At 42.5% G+C, this 26,714-nt stretch overlaps 1 protein-coding gene across 2 annotated transcripts in view; it reads left to right on the top strand.

The window, feature by feature from the left end:
• The first annotated feature begins 12,355 nt into the window (after positions 1–12,355).
• ARFIP1 (ARF interacting protein 1) overlaps positions 12,356–26,714 on the top strand; it is a 36,756-nt gene continuing 22,397 nt past the window's right edge. For both annotated transcript variants that reach the window (XM_081875427.1, XM_081875426.1), the window contains exons 1-3: positions 12,356–12,484; positions 17,894–17,973; positions 22,759–22,860. In XM_081875427.1, the coding sequence (XP_081731553.1) occupies positions 17,896–17,973; positions 22,759–22,860 (180 nt within the window). In that variant the 5' untranslated portion in view covers positions 12,356–12,484; positions 17,894–17,895. The remainder of the gene's footprint in view (positions 12,485–17,893; positions 17,974–22,758; positions 22,861–26,714) is intronic.

The raw sequence follows: 26,714 nt of genomic DNA, 5'->3' as shown, positions 1-26,714 counted from the left end.
CAATTGCGAAAGGTATCTTTCCCCTACCTGCAGAGCAGAAACCAAAAGGAACCATGCCCAGTTTGAAACAGTCAGAAACAATTGGGTAGGTAAAGCTGATCAGGGATATCTGACTTCCAGTCTTCATCTCCATTCAACCATAAGGTTCACTGGGTGGACTTGGGCAAACCTTAATCTCTCTGCTTAGGGTGTTTCCAGACTGCCACTATTTTCTGGTGGGATTCAGTCACATATGGACATATCTTAAAGATATGGTGCACAGCTCCAGACAGCATCCTAAAAAGCAGAGACATTGCCTTGCCAACAAAGGTCCGTATAGTTAAAGCTATGGTTTTCCCAGTAGAGAGCTGGACCATAAAGAAGGCTGATCGCCGAAGAATTGATGCTTTTGAATTATGGTCCCGGAGGAGACTCTTGAGAGTCCCATGGACTGCAAGAAGATCAAACCTATCTATTCTGAAGGAAATCAGCCCTGAGTACTCACTGGAAGGACAGATCCTGAAGCTGAGGCTCCAATACTTTGGCCACCTCATGAGAAGAGAAGACTCCCTGGAGAAGACCCTGATGTTGGGAAAGATTGAAGGCACAAGGAGAAGGGGCCGACAGAGGACGAGATGGTTGGACAGTGTTCTCGAAGCTACCAGCATGAGTTTGACCAAACTGTGGGAGACAGTGGAAGACAGGAGTGCCTGGCGTGCTCTGGTCCATGGGGTCACGAAGAGTCGGACACGACTAAACGACTAAACAACAACAACAACAAATGGGCAGATTTGGGTGTCATGATGATAATGGCTTAGGAGGTCTTGCATAATAAATCTGATAAGGAAAGTGATGGCGATATGCACCAGAAGTGTGGAAAAAACACTTGCTTTGATGCAATGTCACTTGGCCTCCCCTCAAACAAAGCAGGATGAATGCTCATTGAGCAGGTTGTCTCTGGAAGTGACCTAAAGCAACCTTGCAGTATTTGCCAACACCATAAAATGGGATAATCCCAATTCCCCCACCCTGAACTCCTTAGAGAATGGGTTGGAAATAAATGTGACAGATACATGGATGGAGATTGGGTCTGGCATTCAGAGTGTGTTACCAAAATAGTTACATTTGATCCCTTTGCACGTGCTCTTAAAGATATGGTGCACAGCTCCAGACACACCAAAAGCACCCTACAGACTTTGGTTCATAAAATGAATGTGCAAATGCACCCGCAGTTACTCCTCCTTTGCAGACTTCCAACATACTCATATACATAACTCTCACCTGATCTTAAAAGGCTCGGTGCCAAGCAACAAGGTATCTCCCTCCATCTTTTGGCTTGTTATCCTGGACACCTCGCTAAGTACACAAAACAGAAAGCAAGCTGGGAAAGCACGCAGAGCATTGGCATGTAGATGTCGACACCCAGCAACAATATGCCTATAAAACATATTGCCTGGTGCTTTTGTGGCAGCAGCTACCAGCCTGGCTCAGAGTCAAAGCATATGGTTTGGGTTGAAGTAAAACCTTGTGTTCTGTTCCGTTGCAGGCCATCAGCTGCTGGGGACAAGATCGTGCCGTTTTTAAAGCCCTTCGTTCTACCTTAATAGCTGGTAGAGTTTCAGTTCATTTGGTTTTCGACTCATTGCTAGGACTACCAGACAACAGCAAAACGTGGACGGGGGGGATTAAGACAATAAAGGTGTTTTTTGGCTCATTTAAAGCACAGGGGAAAGCTGTGGTACGCAGAACCATGGCCTCTAAGCATTAAGCCTCACTTTGTTCAGTGCTTTTCACTTGTATAAGGGAAGGCAAGTCTGATGTGGTTGGTATGAAACGGAGGCTTGCTTCTGCTTTACTCCTCAGCATGCTCCTTGACCACAGAAGAAGCCGGCCCAAGACATTTTGCTGCCTGAGGCAAAGGGCAAGATGGTGTCAGCCTTCATGTTCAGAAGGTGAAGGGACCGAGAGCTGACTCAAACTTCAAGGCTGGCAACAGGATAGCAGAATTCCCCAGCACACCTGAGGGATACTGGGTAGTTTAGGGGGTACAGGGCAGTCTACCTGGCACACCCAATTCTGCCCTCCAGCAGAGAGGAACAGTCAAGGAGGTGCTGCTGCTGCTGCTGCTGCCACCCCTCAGCAAGTGAAGCCTGAGGCAGCTGCCTCCCTCTGCCCAACGGTCATGTCGGCCCTGACCAGAAATACATTACCTTCCTCATCTCTTGACTACACCAGGTCTTTCTGCCAGATGTGGTAGTGGGGCACGGAGTTCAACTTTCAATTTTTTAAAGCAATCGTCTTGCTTTATTTATTCATCTCTCTAAACCCCACGCTTCCTGTAAGGTGCTTCCTGTGGCATAAATAGCTTTCCCCTTTATCCCGTGAGGTACAGTAGGCTGAAAGATAGTAGTGACCCTTAAATATCACCCAGTATCTCAGGTGTGTGATATATATATATATATATATATATATATATATGCTTGTTCAGGTTTGCTCCCTGCCCTGGTTATGTGTCCAAAGTGTGGGTTTTTCCTCATATGTGAGGTACCGCATTGCCTTAGAACTGATATAAATGAAAACTTAAAAATAGAACTTCACTGAAGATCCTGCAACCATAATATTTAAGAAGGACACAAGGTAAAGAGATCAAATATGTCTAGGTCCATTCAAAATTGAACAAATAGCAATATGAAGAATACGAAACCACCAATATCATTTTAAACCTTTGGCTGGATATTTTTGAGGTTTAGTTCCCACCCCACACCAAACCACACGTATACTCTGATTACTGCTTTAGCAGCGCCCTCTAGTGCCCTGCTATGACCTGCTACAGTTTACAGAAGGGTTTTAATGTTAACAGCAACAGGTGTGCACCTTAAGGGCTTGGAGCGTTTCATTATTAAGGTGGTTTTGAAAGCTGAACCTAAATTGGCCTGGGGGGTGAGGAATATATAGACTCAATCTTTGCAACTGCTAGAACAAAGCTGAGGCTGGTTCTTTTTAAATTTTAATGTTAAAACTTTTAATTCTTTTAAATAAAACTAACCAGTTTTGTTTGTTTGTTTCTTAATTCTAAAGATTGCTAACATTGTTGTAATTTAGATCAGACTTCCCAGCTCAGTGCTTGGCAGGTTTACTTGGAAGCAATGTCCAATGTTCAATGGAGATTATTTCCAGTCAGTGTGCATAGGATCACATCCGATATGGGAGTACAGTGGTACCTCGGGTTAAGTACTTAATTCGTTCCTGAAACTGTTCTTAACCTGAAGCACCACTTTAGCTAATGGGGCCTCCTGCTGCTGCCGTGCCACCAGAGCATGATTTCTGTTCTCATCCTGAAGCAAAGGTCTTAACCCGAAGCACTATTTCTGGATTAGCAGAGTCTGTAACCTGAAGCGTATGTAACCTGAAGCGTATGTAACCCGAGGTACCACTGTAATGGAATCTATTGATAGGTCACTACGTAATCTGAAGTAGACTGGCAAGGATTTCTGATTCCCAACCACTTAACAATGGCAACAAATACAATTCCATACACCCTGCCCAAATAAAATAGTGTTGCACTCCAGCCCATTCTCTGAGCAGTGAGAGATTCCAGGGGTTCCAGGCACTTTCCCAGGATTTATGTTTCCTTTTGGAAATGAGGCACAGCAGAGACTGTGGTGTCTTTATGATATATGGTTTATTTACATATATATATACGACCTGAGCCTGAGATGGAGGGGCTCACAGCATTAATTAACACCCCAAGGGGGTTTTGTTTCTCTCGTAGCCAGAGCCTTGGATTCAAGCAGAAATCAGTTCTGACTCTCTCTTTGCCTTTACAGCCTGCAGCTTTTTCCTCTAGGTCACATCACAGCAAACTCTGCTCTCCAACTCAGGCTTTGTCCTTCTACCTATCTAATATCTGGAGGAGGGGCACCACCCCTTTGGCATCTGACACAGAGCCCCCTTCCTTTTGTTCTCTTAATGACCCATCACGCAGGCAGTAACATCAGGAAGCTTGCCTGGCTTAAATATCTTGCTAGGTTTAAATTCATAAGAATATATTGCTGCAATAAAGACACTGTATGGAAGGACTGTGAATTGCATTTAGTTCTAGCACTCAGAATTCTTTAATTTTAGATCTATCTCTTTTGCAGTTAGCTCCAGTTGGAGGATCCTGGGAGTTCTAGTACTGTATAAAAACATGAATCCCTCAAGCCTCCCCTGCTTTTGGCTATAACTGTGTGTGCACTCTACTGACCAGGCAGGGTTTTTACGAAAGTAGAGTTTTGAAAGTAGAGTTTTCAAAAGACTAACTATATTTAGCTTCTAGGGGTCATGAATCCCAGAATATGCATCTCCAAAGAGCACCAAATTTCATTAAGAAGCACTAAATCTTTAAATGATTTTCTTTTGTAATGTTGATGCTCAACAGTTTCTCTAAATTCTTTTACTTCTGCTTCCACTGTTTGCATATCTGAACTTGCCAAATATAAGTTTATTTTTCTTAAGGGGCTTCATGGTCCACTAAGTTCACCTTTTAAAGTCACCCAGGTAGGATTTATGAGCATAACTACATTTTGCAGGGAGGGGAAAGTGATGTCACACTGGATCAAGACCTAGGGGCAACCTGTGGGTAACCTGTGGCCCTCCAAAAGTGGTCAGACTCCAATTCCCATCAGCCCCTGCTAGCATAGCCAAAGGTTGTTGGACCACAACCAAATCTGAAGGGCCCACCCTCAAAACTACAGGAAGCAAGAGCTTTATAACAGAGGGGAAGAGCAGGGACATTGCTAGGGAAGGACCAACACAACCCAAAAATAAAATAAAATTACAGACCAAGTAACACAACGGAAACTTTGTGCGATGCATTTCGTGAGCAGTGTTATGGTAATGTATTTACCTTATCCCTAACTCAAATAGTAATAACGTAATTCTCTTTTCTTCTTCTTCCAGGTGTGAAAGAGCGTCATTCAACGACTGTTTACTCAGGAAACAACATTACCACATCCCAAGACATACAAAGGCAGGGATGAGGGAACAGCAATGCTCTCTTTTACAAGTGAAATCTGTGTTAAACCATACCACCATAAATTTACCTTGTACAGATTAAGGCAGTGGGTAGGTATAATACCAGTCTTCAAATATCTGGGTGGCTGTCATGGAGAAGAGAGAGCAGACTTGTCCTCTGTTATTTGAGAAACTGCATCATAGATGTGGATTGCGACTAATGTCACGTGTACACGGTTTCGAAAACCAGCAGTGGGAGCACTCTGGAGCCAGAATAAATTCAATGTGTGCATAGCCTTAGTTGTTGCCCTGCCAGTAAACCTCCAAGTTGCTCTCTGGCACTCTTACATCCTTAAGCCAAAGTACATACTCAGGATCACTTTCCACAGATTACATAATTTGTGTATTTTTTGCAAAGTGCCTTTGATCCTGCCCCCTATAAAGATGAATTAAGCAACGTAAAGAAAAGAAAACCATCAACCAGATGGGCAGAGTAACATATTTATTTATTTATTGAAATATATATATATATATATATTTAGTACGTTCTGTAGTACTGGGATACACGTTTTGGAATACTGCCATAAATAGTACTGCTGAAATTATATCATGAGATCACCATCATGTGCTGTAGTGGTAAGAATAGTAGTCAGAATCTTGTGTGTGTGTGTGTGTGTGTGTGTGTGTGTGTGTGTGCGTGCACACACACACACTTTTATGTAAGGCACTGTAATTTACCAGCAGGAGCAAAGAAGTAGAGTTTTAAAGTCAGAGCGCGCCAAATGGGTTTCCTTAAGGCAGTCAGATTGCAACTCCCATTATTCCCATCTGTTACCCAGGATGGCTGGAGGTCATGGGAGTTATAGTCTGAAGAATCTGGAAATTTCAGGCTGTGTAGGAAGGGTTTTTTGTATGTATCCAGAACACCTCAGAAAATATTTAGCTGATATTTTGGGTGGTATGCTGCTCGGAGTAGACGCACTAAAATTCCCAGATCTAACCTGGTTGCGTTTATTAATTTCAGTGGGTCTGCTTTTAATAAAACTTAGTTGAATACCACCAGTTATTTGGATCGTTTTTTGCTTCTGTCCAAGATCAGCTCATCTTACGGGAGTCCAACCAGGCACAGAGACCAAAGTGCAGGTAGAATTCTGGGACAAAGCAAAGGGAGACCCAGTCAGGAGCCAGTGCCAGAATGAACAAAAAAGCAGGGCAAAGATCAGGCACACACTGAGCTGTTTTATGCTAGGAAAGCCAGGCCATTCTTTTTCAGATCACCAACTGGGTGCCAAGATGCACCAGTTGCCCACTTAAGTATACATTTTCTAAGCAGACCTCTGGTTCTTCGCCAGTTCTGTTTCTTCCTCAGCTTTAGGGAGATAGGAGGTTAGGATAGGAAGTGGTGGAAAGCTGGATCTGTAAAGGGGTGCAGAAACTGATCAAAGCCCCCCTGCCCCGAGTGAGGTGTCTGAATGACAAGGTGAGTTGGACTGCTAAACAGGTTATTCAGGTGTGTCAAGGCTGTCTGTCTGGTCCCAATCTGAATCCTCTGGGTCTTAACATCTTCCTAATATATTGAGCATGTGGGTATATATTGTTATCTGTTAATATTACTTGATTTAATTCATAACAAAATAGCTTATTTAGTCTGCATCATGTGAAACAGAGCCAGTGAAATGTTGTAAGTACATTCTAGTCTTAAATATTTCATTTATTTTAGTGTTTTCTTCACACACTTTGTGTAAAGTGCTTCATGCTGGCAGCTCAAGTCACATTTTACATCCATGTCAAACCTGACCCACTTTGCTGCTATGCATCTCACAGTTAGTTTTGCAATGTGATCTCTTTAGGGGTATAATATTAGATGTGTTAGATGGTGGGGAGTCGCTTGTTAAAGCAATATGCCAAGTTTCGACTCAAGGGCTACTGACTGGAAGAGCTGGGGAAGCATCTTCAGCTAAAGAAACAGCAAGCAGTAACAAAACATTATACACTGGTACCTCAGTTTATGAACTTAATCCATTCCAGAAGTCCGTTCTTAAACCGAAACCATTCTTAAACCAAGGCGCACTTTCCCTAATGAGGCCTCCTGCACTGGTGCCCTTCCACCATTCGGATTCTGTTCTTAGACTGAGGTAAAGTTCGCAAACTGGGACCCTACTTCTGGTTTTGCGGAGTTCAGAAACTGAATAGTTCATAAACAGGGCTGTTCGTAAACCGAGGTACCACTGCATCTGTAAGTTGCTTTGAGTCCCATCAAGGGGAAAGACGGGGTATAAATAAATATCTAATCATAATCATAAATGCAGAAAGAAAAACTACTATTTTAGGATAACTTGCATTAACGTAAACTAGTTGTTATACAGCAGTGCTTACAAAGATACATCTTGATCTCTTGCCATAATCTACCTTACAGGGTTGTTGTGAGCAACAAATGCTACTCTGAATTCTTCTGGGGTGAGAAGAATACAATTGTAACCTGAGAGCGTAGACAGAATTATGGATCGGGGTAGCACCATTGCAACACAATTCACAAAATCTTGCATTGTTCATTGGGCCTGTCCAGTTTGTGACCTGCCAAGGCAGACACAATCCACCAGCCATGTGGTGGGCATTTGACAGCTCTCTGGGTTTTTGCAGTCCCATGCAGGCAGCAAAATCCATCATACATGGCTCATAGGCTGGGTTTAGCATAATAGGCCTCAAATTTTATAGGCCTGTACTATATGATAGAGTTGTTTTTAAAACGAACTAAGCAATTAGTAGTTTTCATTAAAGTACTTATTTAGATGCTGCAAGATGAATAAAGTCCTCCAGAATCGTGAAGGAAGTATGAAGAGATTCCTTCAAATCTTGATGTCTAAGAAATCTTCGAAGAGTATCTAAAGCAGTAAGGGCCTCCTTCTTTGATGGCGAAGGGTGTTTACATCCTGGAAAGTCATCACCTTCATCTTTCTCATAAGTTCCACTTGAAGTACCTTTTTTAGCCTGTGATATTTCAGTGTTAGGAGGCATTTCACAATTTATCAAGTCATCATTGAAAGCTACATATTCCTCCAAAGACAAGCCTTTTGGAAACTCAACTCCTGCTGCCAATGCATATGCAGCCAAATCAAAATTAATTTCTGTTTCTGCGTCCTCATCAATGTTTTCCCCAGTTTGTGATCTAAACCCTTCTTTGCTATGGCTTTTAACGACTGTCCCTTGAGATACAGCCCTCCAACACAGGTATAACATGTCAACGGCATCAAGCAAAGTCAGCGTGAATTCCTTACCACTTTCAACACAGTCTACAAATCTCTTGAGAAGAAGGCACCGGTATTTTACTTTCAGACTCTTGGTGATATTTTGTTTCACAGCTGTAAACCTGGAGGGTGAGCAAGCAGGGAATGATACAAGTCTGATAGACTTCAAATTCCTTACCTCTGGGTGAAAAGGGAAAGAGTCCACAAAAATAATGATGTGACGCTTCTGCATTTGAAATCTCTTGTCAAGTTTGCTCACCCACTGATCAAACAGCTCTGAAGTCATCTGTGCCATAGTAGTTGACTGATATTCCACAGGCAGTGATGTGACACCCTGAAAGCAGCAGGGAGTTTTGTTCTTTCCTATAACAAGCAACGGAAGTTTTTCTGAAGCATCCATATTTACGCCAACCACTACAGTTATTTTTTCTTTGCCTAATTTTCCCAGGGAGAATGTTTCTCCTTTAAATGTAAAAGTAGGACTAGGTAACATCTGATAAAACAATCCTGTCTCCTTCATGTTAAATATATCATTTGGCTGATAAACCTTTAAATAGTAAGACAGAATATTTTGATGCCAAGCAGTTGCTGTATCCTCTGTAGTGGTAGCAGTAGTGGTACGAGTAGTACAAGCAGTAGCTACAACTGGCTGAGATCTGAATGCCAGTCCATACCTTGCTTTAAAACGATCTAGCCAGCCATTGCTGCATTTAAAATCGTTATGTCCAAGTTTCTGTGCAAAATCATTAGCTTGGAAGCGGAGCATTGGCCCATTCACTGGTATATTTGAACACTGAGCCATTCTGTACCACTTCACCAGTGCCTCTTCCAGATCTGTATGAAATGCAGTCCTTAACCTTTTTCTTTTAGGGTCAAATTGCCATGATTCAAAGGCTTCTAAAACTTTCTCTTTGTTCTTCATGATGGAGGACAAGGAGTTTTTCTTTATACCGTATCTTTCCGCAATGTCTGCCTTCTTCTTGCCACTTTCTATTGCAGCTATTATACTAATTTTGTCCTTGATTGATAAGCTTTTCTTCTTCCTTACTGCAGGCAGAAGTGAGGGAGCATCTGAAGACTCCGCCATGGTACAACCCCCAAACTCCCTCAGAGGCTCAAATGCATCTAGAGACATTTGTTCTGTCACCTCGCTATCCTCAAGTGCTTTAATTAGATTGGCTTTCAAATGAGTACCCTGATCTCATGGTATAAACGTCACTGTGTTAATAAATAAACGTCACAGAGTTAGAGTAGCAATGCCATGGGTATATTCTTGTATATCACAAGCACACAGTTAAGGAATGAGCACAAACAAGCCCTTCTGGTATCTTTGCCCAATAAGAATATTTTCCATAACTTCTCTAGACTGAGTTTCAAACATGTGGACTAAAGAGTTGAGTACTTTTCAACTAGGAATCTTCTTATCTCACATCAAAATAAAGTGTGAAACGTAACTTCAGCTGTACTATATGTAAAACATGTCAGTACTGCTGCTTTAATTTGAGAGATCTGCTGACAGATGTGTCTATTTGTTGCAGTAGCTGTTTTAACATGGATCTTTGGCGCCCTACTCTATGCCTGGCACAGGTTTAGGGAACCTTATTTCAGCTCAAGGGCTGCTGTCTATTCTGAGCAGTCTTCTGGGGCCACAGGCCAGTGGGGGGGGGGTGAAGCCTGAGGCCAAAGTGAGCAGAGCAACTAACTAGAAGGCTACTTTCTCCCTATACTCATGCTTTCCTCTCTATCTTGCAATGTCAGAGTTCAAGGGCACATTCTAGCAGGGCAAAACACTCAAGGAGGGTGTTGAGCAGGCCTGGTGAGGGGTGTGGCCTGTGGAGAGTCCTGGGGGCCAAACAGAGAACCCTGTAGGGCCAAATTTGGCATGAGGTTCGCCACTTGTGCTCTAAAAGTAGACTCATATCCTATCTAGCATTCCATGTGAAGATCTGATGGGAGAATGCACTCAGCTGAACATGCTTTGAAATTTTATTCAGGCCTTTATGCTGAATGCAGAAAAGTCAGGAGTGATCACAGGGAAAGAGCCTGTAATGGGTGAAGTGCGGAGGCTTGGCAGGTGGCTTAGTCCAAATCCTACACTCACTCAGCCATTGTTTCCACCAATGTAACTTTACTCCCGAAAAAAGGAGTACAGCACATTATTCTACTTCCTCTCACATTAATAGAGAGCCCAGGTGACTGCCCCTCCCAACCTATTCCAGCCACAATATAGACTTTGGTTCCAACTCACATTCTTCACTGAACTCTATTTAGCCATGATATTCTCCATGCAATCAACAGCACATGAAGAAAGAGCAGAGCCATGTGTGCTAGCCCTGTCATGGCAGCATGTGTGCCAGGCTTGCCCCCACACTATCTACAAATTAGGTGCATATCTCCTAAGCAGAGATCACTGAATAGAACTAGTGTATGCAGCCTTACTTTTTCTTCACATGATGTTAATTACATGCAGCCCTGGCACACTAGCTAAGGACCTCACTGCAGCTCAACTCAGCTATGCCACCACTCACTGTCCTCACTGCTACCCCCCCCTCCCCTGGTGGTGTCTTAGCAGCGGGTAGCACTGCTGCTTTTTATTGGAAGCCATGGTTAGGTCCAGTCTATGGTGGCTGCCCACCATCTTGATTTACCCAGAACACAATGATCTATGTGATCCAAAGATGGTGGCCACCACAGATGGCAATCAAGGTCAGTCCTATTCTAAAGTGGCACTACTGCCCTTCCGAAGGTTAGACGCCACACTGGCAGCCCAGCAGGGAAGGTGGGTTGGGTTGTTGATTCCATGGTGGTGGCGGTGGGGGGACGCAGCTACATTAAGGGTGGGGTGTGTGTGTGATCAGGTGCGGTGGAGGCCCAGCAGCAGCACTTGAATTCTCGTGTACAGTGGAACCTCGGGTTACGTTCCGTCCTCCTTATGAACACTTTTGAAGTAGGTGTTCCGGGTAACAAACTTTGCTCTAGGATGTGAGTGGAAGTCGCACGGCAGTGGGAGGCCCTATTAGCGAAAGCACACCTCAGGTTAAGAACGCTTTTGGGTTAAGAATGGACCTCCACAACAAATTAAGTTTGTAAACCAAGGTACCACTGTACCTCTGGATGCGAACGGGATCCATTCTGGAGCCCCGTTCGCATCCAGAAGTGAACGCAACCTGCATCCGTGCATCTGCGGGTTGCAATTCGCCCCTTTTGTGCATGCGTGTGATGTCATTTTTACCGTCTGCGCATGCATGAGCGGCAAAACCCGAAAGTAGCACGCTCTGTTACTTCTGGGTCACCGCAGCGCACAACCCGAAAATATTTATCCCAAAGCTACTTCAACCCGAGGTATGACTGTATTTTCGTTTGCCGCTTACAACAATCCCACCTCTCCTAGGAATCACAGAACTGTAGAGTTGGGAGGGAACCTGAGAGTCATCAACCCCCTGCAATGCAGGAATCTCAACTAAAGCATCCATGACAGACAGCCATCCCACCTCTGCTTAAAAACCTCCAAGGGAGGCCCACCACCTTCCAAAGGAACCTTTTCCACTGTCAAACAGCTCTTGCCATCAGAAAGGTCTTCCTGATGTTTAGTTGGAATCTCAACATCTGAAGGCAACCCTGTTTAGGGAAGTTCCCGGGTGAAACGAGGCTCTTCCTTGTTTTTGCCGCGGGCAATTGAATGCACTTAAGTCCTCTGGGAGGGCGGGAAAGGAAAAGCCACACACAGCACGCCCTTCGCTTCCCGTTCCTACTGGCGAGCCGCAATTCGAAGTGGAGGAGCCCTTAAAGGGCACGGCACCCTATTCTACTTCTGCGCACTGGTTGCCCTGCACAACCGGAGGAGCTCTCCCTTTTTTCCACTAGGTTTGCAGCCGCGGCCCGCTTGTCGCAGGCTGGAAGCGAGAAGTGGGGGGGAGACCGGCCGCAAAACGACAGGCCCGGATGCTGTTGCCATGGTGACAGCAACGTGGAAGCGGCCCCTCGCTGCTGCTGCCGCCGCCTAGAGCGGCCCCTTCGGAAGGTTACAGAGCAGCAAGCGGGCGCTCTACTTCCGGCCAGGCAGTTCCGGTTGGTGCAGCCGTTCAGGGAGGGAAGCAGGGCGGGGAGGGGGGGTAGGGAGAGAGGGAGAGAGAGAGGGAGAGAGAGAGAGAGAGAGGCTGAAGTAACCGGCGCCCGTTTCCTCGCGAGCCCTTTCCGTTTAAGCTGCTCTGCCGTGTTTCCGTGGCTTTTGCGGGGGGAGCAGCTGGAAGCAGCCGAGCTTGAAGGCAAGTGAGGGAGGAAGGAGGAGAAGAAGAAGAAGGGTGTGGTGGGTGGCTGCTGTGGGCGGGGGGTGGCGAAGAGATGAGCGCCGTGTCCCCCCCCCCCAAAAAAAACCTCCCCTCAGACAGGACCGACGCGGAGCCCTCAGCGTCTCCCTCACCGAAGCCCTTCTCGTTCCGCCGCCGCCGCCTCTCCCGTTACTCCGCTCCTTCCTCCTCGCCCGCGGCGCCAGGCCGGTGTTCTTGGCCTCCTCCTCCTGCTGCGGCCCCGGAGCTTCAGCCGGGGCCTAGGCCACGTATGAGGGAAAGGCGCGTCCCCCCACATTTCGCTCTTTCCCGGAAGAGACCGTTTCCTATCCTCTGCCGCCTGCCCGGCAGGCTGTGAATCAAAACAGGTGTTGCTTTATTTTTATTTATTTTTTCAATGTCACGGCACGGAGGTATAGGACGACGCGGGAAGATTAAACCTTCGTCTGTTAGGTAACAAATCCAGGAAGGGGATCCTGGTGCGCACTCAGGGTTCCTGCTCTTTATCTCTTGGAGGGTGGGGCAAAGGGCAGGTGTAAAGCTGATGTGTTTGTGCCCAGGAGGAAGTACTTGTGCTCAGCGGAGAAGTACAAACCTCCTCATGGAAAAACGCCCTTTTTGGTTTTCTTCTCTTTCTCACTTTATTTAGCCTTTAAAAAACCCCAAAATCTTTAGGTTCCTTGGTGCTCACACCCTTGACTTCCAAAAGTGAAGTTGCTGCTGCTTTGTTTTTGCTCAGGGGTTGTATTCTGGCCATGCACTCTTCTTTCTGCCCTGCTTCCCAGAATCCATGACTCCCAGCCATTTGAATGAGTTATAGATGAAAGGTTTGGGGGCTATGTTCACACAAAGGTAGTTTTCTTCGTTGTGAAATGGAACTTGTAGTTCAGTACTGTCTGGGATTAAAAACTTGAATAGTTATGTCTTCTTATGAAGCAATTTAATATTGGATCAGTTCTTAAAGATTGTTAGGGTGGAAGTGACTTCTCTAAAGTCAGTAGGTGAAGCTGATGGTCAAGCTAGGAAATAGTCACCCATAGGAAACAGACATGGAATGGTTTTTGCAGGTACATTCAAAATACAGTGAGATGCACAAATGTGGCTTGCACTTCTTATACTACAGCATTCATCTTGCAGAGTACACTAGTCTGTGTATTGTACCAACTCTTTGTGGCTTTTCTGGTTTTATAGATGACTAGAACTTGGAGGATTTGCCCAGGAATGTCCTCCCCCACCTGCCCCATGCATGCTTCTCCTTTCAGTTTTATGTGGCGGTCATAGCTTATTGTTCCTTAAGACAGCTTTATTGTACAGTAGGATATGTTTTCCTGTGTCTTTAGAGGCAAACGTTTTAAACACAAGGCTAATCACAAAAGCATGCACCTAATTCTGTGCTGTATTTCTGCTTTAATTCCATGACGTTTTCTGTACAGTATATATATTTGTAAGTTCTTACAGTTTTATGCTTAATAACATGCTACAAGGAGTAGCAGTTGCCACCAGTAGGCAACTTTTTGGAAAGCCCCCAAAGCAACACACAATATTAAAATATCCTCATAAAAACAAAAAAGAAAAAGAAAAGGCAGAAACAACAGAACCAAATAAAGCCTAGATTTGAGACCCATGATGTAACTTTTAAAAATAAATAAAAACTAGGCAACTAGTGTAAAAAGGAAGTAATGGCATATATATAGTCTACCTTCTGCCATTACGATATTGTTTTATTGAAGGAAATTGTTGGAATATTTTTAGATTGCTCAATTGTGATTCTAGGTCCACAAATTTGATTCGGTTTGGTAGGTAGTGAGACTTTATTTGTTCCTGTGCCAACATCAGGGGTTAGCAAACTTTTTCAGCAGGGAGCTGGTACACTGTCCTTCAGACCTTGTGGAGGGCCAGACTATATTTTGAAAAAAATAATGAATGAATTCCTATGCCCCACAAATAACCCAGAAATGCGTTTTAAATAAAAGGACACATTCTACTCATGTAAAGCACACTGATTCCCGGACCGTCCACTGGCTGGATTTAGAAGGCGATTGGGCCTGATCCGGCCCCCAGGCCTTAGTTTGCCTATCCATGGGTTAGGTGTTCTCTTTTTACACCCACTGACTAGGAAGGGGAGCTTTACAGGGAAGTGATGGGAAGAGATATATACCAAATCCTAATCCAACCTAAGATAAGATACTCAGGTGATTCTTTAAAACAATGAACAGATGAGACTTGACTGCTACATTGAGTTTCAGCATAACCTAAATGAAAACTTGGATGTGGCAGGCTGCATGAACTGTTTGATGGGTGGTATAACATGGCCAAGTCAACACTTCATGTATGCTCACCCGCAAAATTATGTTTCTGTCTACCTACTCATATTACATCCCACAAGTGGCAGACTTTGGGTTTTCAAATTTCAGAAGTGCCCTGTGCAACGCCAAAATTCAGCACCCGCTTGCCTCTCGCCTTCCATTCTAAGTCATTGTTGTGGTTTCCCCTGTGGCACCTTCTCGGCTTGGCACCCAGCGCAGGTGAACCAATCACACTCCCTTAAATCCGCCTCTGACCACACCAGTTAGATGCAGGCTGGTGCTGTGAAAGAAATGCTTCCAAAAAAATGTACTTGCATAGTTGAACTTACTGGAAGCCTTCCCTGCACGTTTAATTTTCTGTTTACCACTAGTGTATTTGTGGGTTCTTGGCATGTTAGAAAGGCATCATGTAAAACCACACTGTTAAACATACTAATTTGCAGTGAACTTTGCTTAACTTCCTCAGTCCTAGGAAGCACAGCAATTAATGGTAACTACTTCTGCTTGTTGAAAATTCTCTCCATTTTCTCTATTGTGATTGACACAATGTCATTCATTATGAAGTGAAAGAGTTTGTTTAATATTAGATTAATATTCAAGTTGATAATGTCCCCTTACACATAAAGTAAAGGTCTTTGACAAGACCTGATTTTTATTGTATTATGTTTTTTTAAAAAGTTCAGTTTATATTTTCTGAATTGATGGAAGAAGAGAGAGAAAGGGGCAGTGGGTTTAAAGAGGTCTAGAATGGTAAGACCATTTGGTCAGAGTCTTCAACAGCAGCAGCAAAGAGTAAGAGCTGAATATGGTGTGAAACAGTGTGGGGCTTTCTGGCAGCCTGCATATCTGAAAAGAAAGGGGACTAGTGTTGTTCCTTGAGACTCAAATATTTAACAGTTATATGTTTTTTTCAAGTTTCTGAAGTGCTTCAAGTGCATAGTGCAACATCTGCTAATTCTATTGTGCCAATATTAACTTCTTTTTTAGTGGGTGAGTTTATATACTTAAAATGGCATTTAAAAGTTGTTAAAGGTTTGAAAAGTTTTAAGTGCTGCCTTTTGGCTATGATAATGTAGCAAGAAGTACATCAGTGTAATGTAATCCATGTGATTCAGTTTCACTATCTTACGTTCAGCGTGTTCTTGTATGCTAGGTAATGTAGCCATGTGATGGAAATACTTTTAATTAGATACAGTATAAATAAAACATTCTAAATTGGTTATAGTGTTGAAATGATGATTCCTGCAGTGGACAGGTCCATTGCTTTTAGTGGGTCTACTCTTGAGTATAGCTAAGGTTGGAATCCTAACCTCCCATGCCTGAATGTAAGTCGCATTGAATCCAGTGAACTTGCTTCAAAAAAGACATGGCTAGGATTGTAGCCTTAGTTGGATAGTGCCTTTAGATGCTCTAGGTCTCTTGAGTTTAGTTGTAAATAGGCACTGAAGGCATCAGCAGTCAGTCTTCCTGTTCCCCTCTATAACCTTCCTACAGAGTGTTTGCTCAGCATTTAGTTTTGGCCGGGAAATAGGAAAACTTAGGTTTAGGGGAGGGTTTTTAATCAGGAAAAGTAGGAGCATACATATAGTAAATAAGAAAGTATAGTATGCAGCATAGTCTTCTGCAACTCTCAAAAGATTATTCTTGTTTATGGATCTAATCGTTCTGGAACAGGAGCTTTATAACACTAGTCAGGGCTTGTGTGAGGAGGATTGTAAATAGCCACATAAAGGAAAACTTCTTTCTTTTCCACCTTCCTGTAACTCTTGTGCTGTATAATGCTAAAAGATTTGGATGGACTGTCATCAACAAACCTGATCAATTTGCTGTGTATCAGAGTGGTAGAGATGAAGACTATGTATTTTTAAAGGAGATGACCTAATTCATATCTCGCAGACTTAAACATGAATTGAAACATAATTTTGCAGTACAGTTCCTGGTTCAAAATGTACCAGCACGTGTTTAAAAATGTGTTTTAGGATAGAAAGTTTAGGAATATGTACATTGAGATAAAATTAATACTTAAATATAAATATTTGTATGGACTTCTTTTTAAAATCAGATTAATGTGGAGATAGGACCGACCATAGTTAAGAGTAAATGCATGTAAAATTGACCCAGGTCACAAGTGGACTGATCTATCCATCACTAAAAAGCGGGGGTGGGGGGAGGTTTCTGAAGAGGGAAAGAAAAATAGTAGTAGTTCAGCTCCTCCTTCACCTGAAACCTCCCTGTATAGTTTGGAGAAGAGCTTTATTTTAACCTCATGACAATCTTCTCTTTGACCTTAATCCCCCTAATTAATCCCAATTATAGAACGTTGAGAGCTGTTACAAGCTCACCCAGAATAATTTCCCTTTTTTTCTAATAACACTCAACATTCTGTATGTCTACTGCCTTCAGTATTCTATAGGTCCTGGAAATTAAGGATTAGGTTTTTCTGGGGGCTTCTCCCCTTACAACTAAATACATTTCTGCAAACCTAAAAAAGTCCCTTGTTATGAAGAAAGTACTGTCCAGTTTTTAGATTTCCCTGTTTCGGTTCCAAACTGATAGTCATGAGGCTATGCAGGTTTGATTGGCGTGTGACCGCTGACGTGTATGCAGATTTTGGCCCCGGAAAGGGAGCAGGGGCAGGGTTAAGGTTAAATGTGCATAAGTTATAAATTACCTGTATCTAAAATATTGTTGTGGATATCTAATACTGAAAAAGCATATCAGGTGCTGGTATACAGCATTGTGACCTTGAGTTTCTTGTGTTAGTCTCAGCATTTTGATCTATAGGTAGAACTAATAGTAATTCGTTTTTAGATTGCTTGGGAACATTTGTATTTTTTAATTAGTAGTTCTAGTTTAGCTGAGGGAGCCCTTAACTATTCTCTTGTTGTTCTGTCCCTTGTGTTATGAAAGAGAGTAAAAGTAATTTACATTTCATGATAACATTTGCTAGTTAATGAAAAGTGTACTAACTTGGATACATATAGTTGGAAAGGTTTGTAAATATCTTGAAGGAACTTCCTTAAAGCCCATAATTTAGTTACTTAGAAGAACTCAATGCATGCTCAACTTATTTCACTTTCAGGTATGTCAGAAAACAGCAAGAATCCTGAAACTGTTGATGAACTTCACCAGGCTCCAGAAGAACTCCAGTCTGACTCTGAGGTGATTGGGTGATACAAGTGGTTGTAGCGATTTATAATCAACCAATCCAATAACAGGCTCAGACTGGGGGGAAATTGAACCAATCTCTGTTTAATTGTTCTTGATTATAACAGAATATTATTTGTCAAATTCAAAACATGATTAACTGAAAACAATTTAATTTTTACATTTGATTTTGTATTTCCCCATTAAACAGCAAAGTACAGTGGTGCCTCGCAAGACGAAATTAATCCGTTCCGTGAGGCTCTTCGTATAGCGGTTTTTTCGTCTTGCGAAGCAAGCCCATTGACAGCTTAGCGGATTAGCGCTATTAGCGGTTTAGCGGCTTTTAGCGGATCAGCTGATAAGCGGCTTAGGGCTTAGGAAAAGGGGGGGAAAGGGAAAAACCCCCGCAGGAACTCGCAAGACATTTTCGTCTTGCGAAGCAAGCCCATAGGGAAATTCGTTTTGCGAAGCGCCTCCAAAACGGAAAACCCTTTCGTCTAGCGGGTTTTCCGTCTTGCAAGGCATTCGTCTTGCGGGGCACTACTGTATTCTGTCAGAGCATAGGAACAATGAGGATTTTATAGATAACCTTGCAAGTGTTTTTGTTGTCCCTCAGCCTCATTTTTGTCCCCACAGGTTTTTGGGTGGTTGGGGCCACCTGGTGCTTTTTCAGGAAAGATACACATGACAGACCTCTGTGACAGATTCTTGTGTGTTTATAGAGAAATAATTAATATTAAGATAGAATCACAGATGCTAGATGGTTTGATAAATCTTTCACCACTATGCCCTGGTACGTAAAATCTCATAATATCTCCCTCCCCCACACCTCCCACTTATGCCCACTGCTGTTCTTTGGCAAGATCTAGCTGAAAAGCATGCAGTCGGCCAGGTAGAAGATAGGGGATATAGCATACCCATCTTGGATGTTTGCACCTTCATAATATGGATCTTTGGCTACCAGTTATTTTGAGACTGAAAGTGTTGCCTAGTCTTATCCCGAATTTGAGAGACTATTACAGTTTCAGCTTTTGTTGTAAGGGCACAGCTTCCCCTTTGTGGGTAAGGAGCTTATTTGGTGCTTGAGTAACTTCTTGCAAAGTGTCCTATTAAGATGTGAACACAAGAAAATGGCCAAATCCTGCTCTTAAGTCTGTCCTTGAACAGCTACAACTGGTGCAGAATGCTCCAGGCCACTTTCAGGTGATTATATCCAGTTGTTGCTGCATCAGTTGTGCTAGTTGTATCTTAGGATAAGGACAGAGCCTTGTTGGTTGTGTCCCTGGTACTATGGCAAGCTCTGCATAGTGCAGTCCACCAGAGCTTACACCTGCAACTTTTAGAACAGTTGTGGGAAGTTCTGTTTTTCTGTAAGGGGCAATACTCCTAGTTGGTGCTGATCTCTTGGCAGCTGCATGTCAGTAGTGGGCAGGGACATTCTCTTTCTGGAATGACTCGATCAAGAGAAACACAAACATGAGGGGAAGGTGGCTGTGCCCACCAGAGTGTAAAGAATTGCTTTTTAACTTGTAAACTGCTTCACATGATGGTTGACTGGGAATGTTGGAGGAAGAGTCTGTACATTGTAAAGAATGCTGTGAGTAGTGGCTACGCGGTGTTGGGAGTACAGGCTTGGCTTTGTTTTATGCCGAAATGCAGCTTGTCCCCATAGGAAGGAAGTGTAGTCATCCATTTAGGTAGGGAAAATGGACATCACCAGGGCAGTGGCAAAGGATATCTGGTGAGTGCCCAAGGTAAGAAGGGAGAGAAATCTGCTTGGCTGAATGTGGAGCACAAAAATCTTCCATGCTGCTTTCTGTCTAGCAGGGGTTGGGTCCATCAAAGCACGACATTATGTATGGTCAGCCAGTGAGCTTCATGACTGAGTGGGGATTCGAATCCTGGTCTCCTTGGTCCTAAAGTGACTTGCTAACTACTGCACTACATAAGTGTGTTTGGGATTGAAGCCAGTTCCATTGGACTCAGTGGAGCTTACTTCTGAATAGACATGTACTGGCTGCAAATGAAGGATGGTGATGATGATGATGATAATTTTGTATACTGCCCCATACCTGCATGTCTCAGGGCAGTTCACAGGATAAAATCACAATATAAAAACACAAGAAAGCCCCCTTTCCACCCAGTAAAGTGAGATGTCATAGGAAGGGTAGGACACTCATTCCTTCTTCCAGAAGTTCACTCAGCTTCCATGCTCACTGCTGAGGAAGATAAACCTTTTCCTCTCCAGCCACCTCAGAAACTACCAAAGCAGGGGCAGAGCAATCTGTCTTCCTTAAGCTCACCTGGCATCCCTCACAGACAGCACATGTGTTGCAGACCAGATTAAAAGTATGTGGAGGGGGATGAGGAGACTGCAGGCTACATAGGAATGTGCCATGGGTAAGTTTTTATATTGAGTCAGACTTCAGTACAGTTTGGTGGTGTCTCCCTTTGGCTTTGAGAAAGCAGGGAACACAACCCTAAATAAGCAAGACTTGTGATATAAAAGTATTTAAAATAATCATAGCTGGTTAAATTTTGACCTGATTTATGTGATTTTGGGCATTTTGTGTTTAGGCTTCTTAAATTTTAGTACATGGTCTATTGTGCTGAATTGTATAGCTGTAGGCTCAAAGGCTACTCGTAACTCCAGAGTCGTATAATGCATTGTAGATTTTATAGTGTGTACTCAAGTTTTATGAAGTGTCTTTTAATTTGCATTGAGAAACTTTTTTTTGTTTTTTTTTTGTTTTTTGTTTTTGCATAGAGCAGTGCTTTTGATTACATCATAGAAAAAGTATTACACCTACGGAAAGTGATGCAATAATACCTTATTTCCCAGCATGAACATAGGATTGCATGTTGGGAGGTGGATTTTATTCAGGAGACATACATAATCAAAGAGAGAAGTGCATAGCTGATAGCCTTCTTTCTGCAATCTGTCTACTGGCAGAAAACAGAAAAGATTTGTTTATTTATTGCATTTATATCCCAACTTTTCTGTGGGCAGGATTCCTGCATTGCAGGGGGTTGGACTGGATGATCCTTGGGATCCCTTCCAACTCTACAATTCTGTGATTCTCTAAGGAGCTCAAGGTGGCGTACATGGTTCTCCCTTCTCTCTGTTTTATCCTTACAACAATCCTGTGAATTGGGGATATGAAACCGACTGCAGTAGGTAAGGATTTTGTTAGCATATATTATGAAATCATGGTTCAGCATCAAGTGAACAGACTAGTAGAAGCCACAGATAGGAGTGCCTTGGGAACTACTAAGCAGCATACATCAAACCATAGTTTGATTAAAACTATGGTTTAATGTGACGTGCAAACCATGCCATTGCTTTAAGAACTGAATGCTACATTTGATTGATGTGACCTGATCTGTGGCAAGGCAGGTCTGCTTGAATGACTATTACAATATGTCATAAATTGTAATTTATAGTTTACCCTTACCAGACTTAATTAATACAGCTAGTGTCTTAGCACTCTGCATGATGTACTCTGTGGTGACTTGATTGGTTCTGGCTTTTGCCACATAGTCATGTGGACTCTTCGTTAGTTCCTTCCACAATCCAATAAAACCCAGAAGATGTAGAGATACTCTAGCCCATGGGGCATATGCTGTTTTGCAAAGATGAGCTAAAGTTACGGATAATAGCTATGTAGTGTTTTCATATTACCGTATTTTTCGCTCCATAAGACACACTTTTTTCCTCCTAAAAAGTAAAGGGAAATGTGTGTGCATCTTACAGAGCGAATGGCGCAGCGCAGAGAGAGAGAGCTGCACAGCGCCCCTTCAGCGAAGCGGGAGGAGGAACAGAAGAGGCTCTGTTCCTCCTCCCGCTTCGCAGGAGAGGTGCTGCGCAGAGAGGGAGAGGGTTGTTTATTAAATAGTTTAGTACAACATTTGATTCAGAATAATTTTTTTCTTGTTTTCCTCCTCTAAAAACTTTGGTCGGGTTTGTCTTATAGAGCGAAAAATACGGTAGCTTACATGTGTGCATTAGTCTTTTGATTTGCTTTCAGTACCTTATAAAAACAGATGCCATAGTTACATGAGTTTCGACTAATAAAATTGCAGGTGTTGTGTGAAAGAGGAAACAGTTTGCCCGTAAACTACTTATTCCGCTGTTTACAGTATCAAAATTGTACATCTGTTGAGATTAAATATATAACCTATTATAATACTCCAGTGTTAATGTGGGAACACCATGGGAGGTAAGTGAACAGTCATTGGTTGGCCTTAGTCTTATGTACACTTCTATAGAGAAACTGGGGAAACTAGAGTTTTACCTGGCACTGTGACAATCAGGTGCTTGATCAGATGCACTCATCAGCCTTACGGGCATTAATATTTGAGGCTGCACAACAAGAGGCAGATGACTCACATGCGATGCAGTTCTCTTAAGTCTGTGAGCATCTTTTGATAGCTGAAAAGGTTTGCCATGTACCAAAGTAAATATAAATATTATGCTGTTTGGTAATGTTAAGTGTCAGGAATATCTAACGTACTGTGACTAGGAGGCGGAAGTTACTATGTGGGCCATCAATTGTTTTTATGTGTGTCTAGCACTGGGGTGGGAGCAGACTGACCTGAACAAAGGGTACTTGATCTACTACTTGCTTTTTGTTTAGGAGACTGAATAATTTAACTAGCTATGTTTCATAGGATCATTGTGTTGGGATCTGCAAATATCCTCTTTGTGGTTCAGTGAAATGTGGTAGTTTAGCAAAATAGCTAAACATTTAATATTAATATCATTTTATAACACTCAACATATTTCTCTTCAAACTCTAGGAGTGTTCAATGGCTGAAGAATCTCCAAAAAATTCAGCAGCAGAGATTTCTGTGACAAGTAATGGAGAACTTGAAGATACACATGAGCACAACTATAACAGGGTATGAGGCATAACTAAGCAGTTTAACAATATGTATAATAGCAATGGTTTTTAGTGTTTGAGTTTAATATATTTTATCAGCTAGTGGCTTAATATTTTTCATGGGGAGTGTTACTTTTTGAATGATGAATTTGCACATATTTAGATCAGCTCAAAATGGGGTTTTTCTATTGTTAGTTTCTTTTTTAAACTATTTTTGCTTTAAAAATAATTTTTGCTTTAAAAAACAGAATTTGTGGTACTGTAAGTTGCCTGGTGGCATTTTGCATTGGGCAACACATATATTAATAAATGATGATGATGATGATGATAAAAGTATAGTGTAAATTAAATCCCTGAGCATTTTACTAATAATCAAATTAGATTAATCTAGGCAATACTTTCACCTTATAATTTGCTTGCTCCAGGCATTAATCTAATGTTCTCCTGCTTGGAGAAGGCTTGCCAGCCTTTTCTCTAGAGATGAATATAGGTTTTATCCTTTCAAATCACAAGATATGTTGCAAACAACTCCATAAAAGTAATAAAACATAGAAGAGTAAGATGCTGTAATGTTTTAATTTCTTGCAGTTAAAGTTATTTGTAGATTTCATTTAATATTTTTTAGTGTATAATTTGTTCTGATTGTTGGGAATAAGGAAAGTCCAATATCCAGGTGAATAAATCAGAGAATCTGAGAACGTATTAGACTGCTAGACTATTCAGGTTATTCCCTCCTTGTTGACTCCAACTTTAGTTGTATTTTGAAACATTAGCTTTCTGGGACTTGAAATATACTTCATTTCTATCAAGTTGTGGTGATCAGGAATTTTGCTTGGGTAAGTAGGGCTGGTTAATACAGGCAGAATGAGAATATGTGCCTGCAAGTACATGAGGCACAAGGCTTCCCAACCTCAAGCCACAAAGGGATAGGGAGGAGAGCAAGAGCTACATGCTTCAGCCACCACCCACCCACAAACGCCTCCCTTCTAGGACCAGACTCACGGGACCAGCATGTTTTGCAAGCAAAGTAGGAATGTGCTGCCATCTCCCTCCAGCACCCGTTGATTATGATTGCTATTTGAAATAGCATTGCATTGATACTAACTTATGGGATCGTGATGCTGTGTCAGTTTGAACTTGAGGATTCTGTCTTAACTGCTTTGTGAATCAGACAATGAATGTAGCTGCAGTGATTTGAGAGAACAGGAGGAAAAGAATTGCTTTCTTTGCTGAGAGTGATAGGGGAGGTGTGGGAGCGAGTGGTGGTGGGGTGCCTGCAAATGGCAGGATAGCAGAGTGCTGCGGCAGTCCTAGATGTCTGCTCAGAAGTAAGCCCCCATTGACTTCAGTGGGACTCCCATGTAAGTGAGTATGGAGTTGCAGCCTGAATTCTGAAGGTTTGTTATTGATGGGAATGATGAAAAAAGGTTTGTCTAGGTGGCTATGGAGAGGCTGGTTAAAGTAATAAGTGATGAAAATCAGTGCTGAGGGTGTAGAAATCTTTTGCATATGTGTCCTTGTTTTGCATTCTTTCTTTGAAGTTAATTATTTTTAACTTTCTTAGAATGTTTTCTGTGTTACTCCTTTTTGCAAAGAGCACCTTTTTCTGGCTGCAGGAGACCTACAAATATGGTGTGTGTTGGTTATTAGGGCTTATCTTCTGGATATGTAAAAGTATCATGCTCCCATTAAAATTATCCATAAGCAGGCTAGCAACTTTTGTTGGCTTATTTACAAGGCTGACATTGTTAAGTGAAATATTCTTGCCAAATACGGATTGCTATTGTAAAATAAACACTGCATGAATAAAACAAAATTGTAACATACTTTTGTGTCCACTAGGGGCTGCTCTGGTATAGGCTATGTGGTTTGAGGGATAACCTCTCTCATACTTGAAAATTTTTTATGTTTTATACCTGGCTGGTTGGCTGTGCCCATAAAATGTTTGTAGAATCATCTGCTGCCTCTGTAAAAGTAGGAGAGCATTTTCAACAACTATTGAGGGAGATCAGATCTATTAATTTTCAGAGGGGAAGGAACGTAGCAATATGAGAGGATGTGGCAGGGCGTTTTCCAGTTTATTTAAAGATTTTATAAAGCCTTGCTTCCACTTCATGTCAGTGGAGCTGCAATTTGCAGCCTAGCAGTGTTGCAATATGCTGCTACAGAATGGATCTATGGAAAAAATGGGGGCAGCGCTTCCCATTGTGTCATTCTGTGTAGGACAGGGGTCAGCAGACTTTTTCAGCAGGTGGCCGGTCCACTATCCCTCAGACTTGTGGAGAGCCAGACTATATTTTTTTGGGAGGGGAGAACGAATTCCTATGCCCCACAAATAACCCAGAGATGTGTTTTAAATAAAAGCACACATTCTACTCATGTAAAATCACGCTGATTCCTGGACCATCCGAAGACGATTGGGCCATATCCGCCCCCCCCCCACGGGCCTTAGTTTGCCTACCCATGGTGTGGGATGTTACAATGCTGCTGCTGCCGCCACAGCTGCTGTTACTTAAAACGGCACCAAGGCTTTTGATTGAAGGAAATCATTATTGCCTGTCTGTCAGAAGGATTTCCTAAACACAACTCCATGTTGCTCCCAAGTCCCTTGCATAGCGAAAGTAGTAGAAATTAATTGCTGCAAACTTGTATTAAAAGATCAGCTCTGTTCAGAGCTGATGAGATTAAGCTATTTAATTATTTAGACAGTGCATTGGAAAACAATAGCTCTTACCATCAGAAAGTTTTTCCTGATGTTTTAGTCGGAATCCTCTTATCACTTTGTTAAACTGGGAGCTACAAAAGGCTTTCAAAATCTGTTCTTGAGTAATGCTGAATAGATGACGTTATCACATTAATTGCTGGAGTTCAAATGGAAGAAAGTCTATGCACCCTTGAGTTCATTACTGGTAGCCCATTCAATGGAGTGGCTGGCTGGCAGGTCCCTCTTAACTACTCTTTAGGACAGGAAACCCAGCAGACTAAATTATTACACACAAGTAAAGTTACTACCCTGTGCTGTATAAATAATGTCAGGAAATTATCTTTGTCATTTGAATTCTTGCATCACTCATCTTTGCTCATTTTGGAGCACTTGACATATTAGCACTTCTAGGTGTGCCCCACAGAGGAGGAGAAATATTGCAGGGGGGAAGTTGGAAGGGGGTTTCATATGCCTGGTGTGTAGGGCAGACTTTCCAATAACTAATTCTGCACTGTGACCTATATATTGGGTTTTGCCCCCTTTTCAGAATTGGTTTTGGTCTAGGTTACCCGTTTAGTCACTCAAGGCTTCACAGCTGCCAAAAATGCAAGTTTCTGCAGATTTTCTGACATGGGACTTTAGCTCCTAAACTCATTTTCTAAAGTTGTCAGAGTTGTAGGGCAGCACACTCCAGCATCTGACATTGGCATGGGGTCCAAGGGCCCCCTGGAAGACTCCTTACCTCCCCAGAAGTCGACTTGGATCCATCAGCCCCCAAAGGAGCAACTATATGAATCTTACTTCCCCTTCATCAGCCCCAGCCCCAGTTCTTCCCTCCATATTTGTAAAAGCGTCGTTTAGAGTATAGGATGTTAATCATTGTTTTATTGATTTCTAGAGAGTCAATTTCTCTTCTTTTTTGTTCTATGAGTTTAAGGAGGTTTTTTGCTCCTGTTTGTAGTGTGATGAGAGGGTCGTAATTTATTTTTCTAATTTACAAATTTTGGAAGTTTGTTCTTTAAGGGATGCTCTCTCCTTTATCCAGGCTCCTCTGGTGACCACTTTCATTGTGTCCCAGAGGAGGGGGTTATTATGTCACCCACATAATTGTCCTTAAAGTAGCTTTGGAGATTCCTTCCAGTAGCACCTTAAAGACCAACTAAGTTAGT

This window comes from Podarcis erhardii, assembly GCF_964252035.2.
Source record: "Podarcis erhardii genome assembly, chromosome: 9".
Taxonomy (NCBI): domain Eukaryota; kingdom Metazoa; phylum Chordata; class Lepidosauria; order Squamata; family Lacertidae; genus Podarcis; species Podarcis erhardii.
Note: the sequence above shows the minus strand (reverse complement) of the source record. Positions and strands in the feature narration are given on the sequence as shown.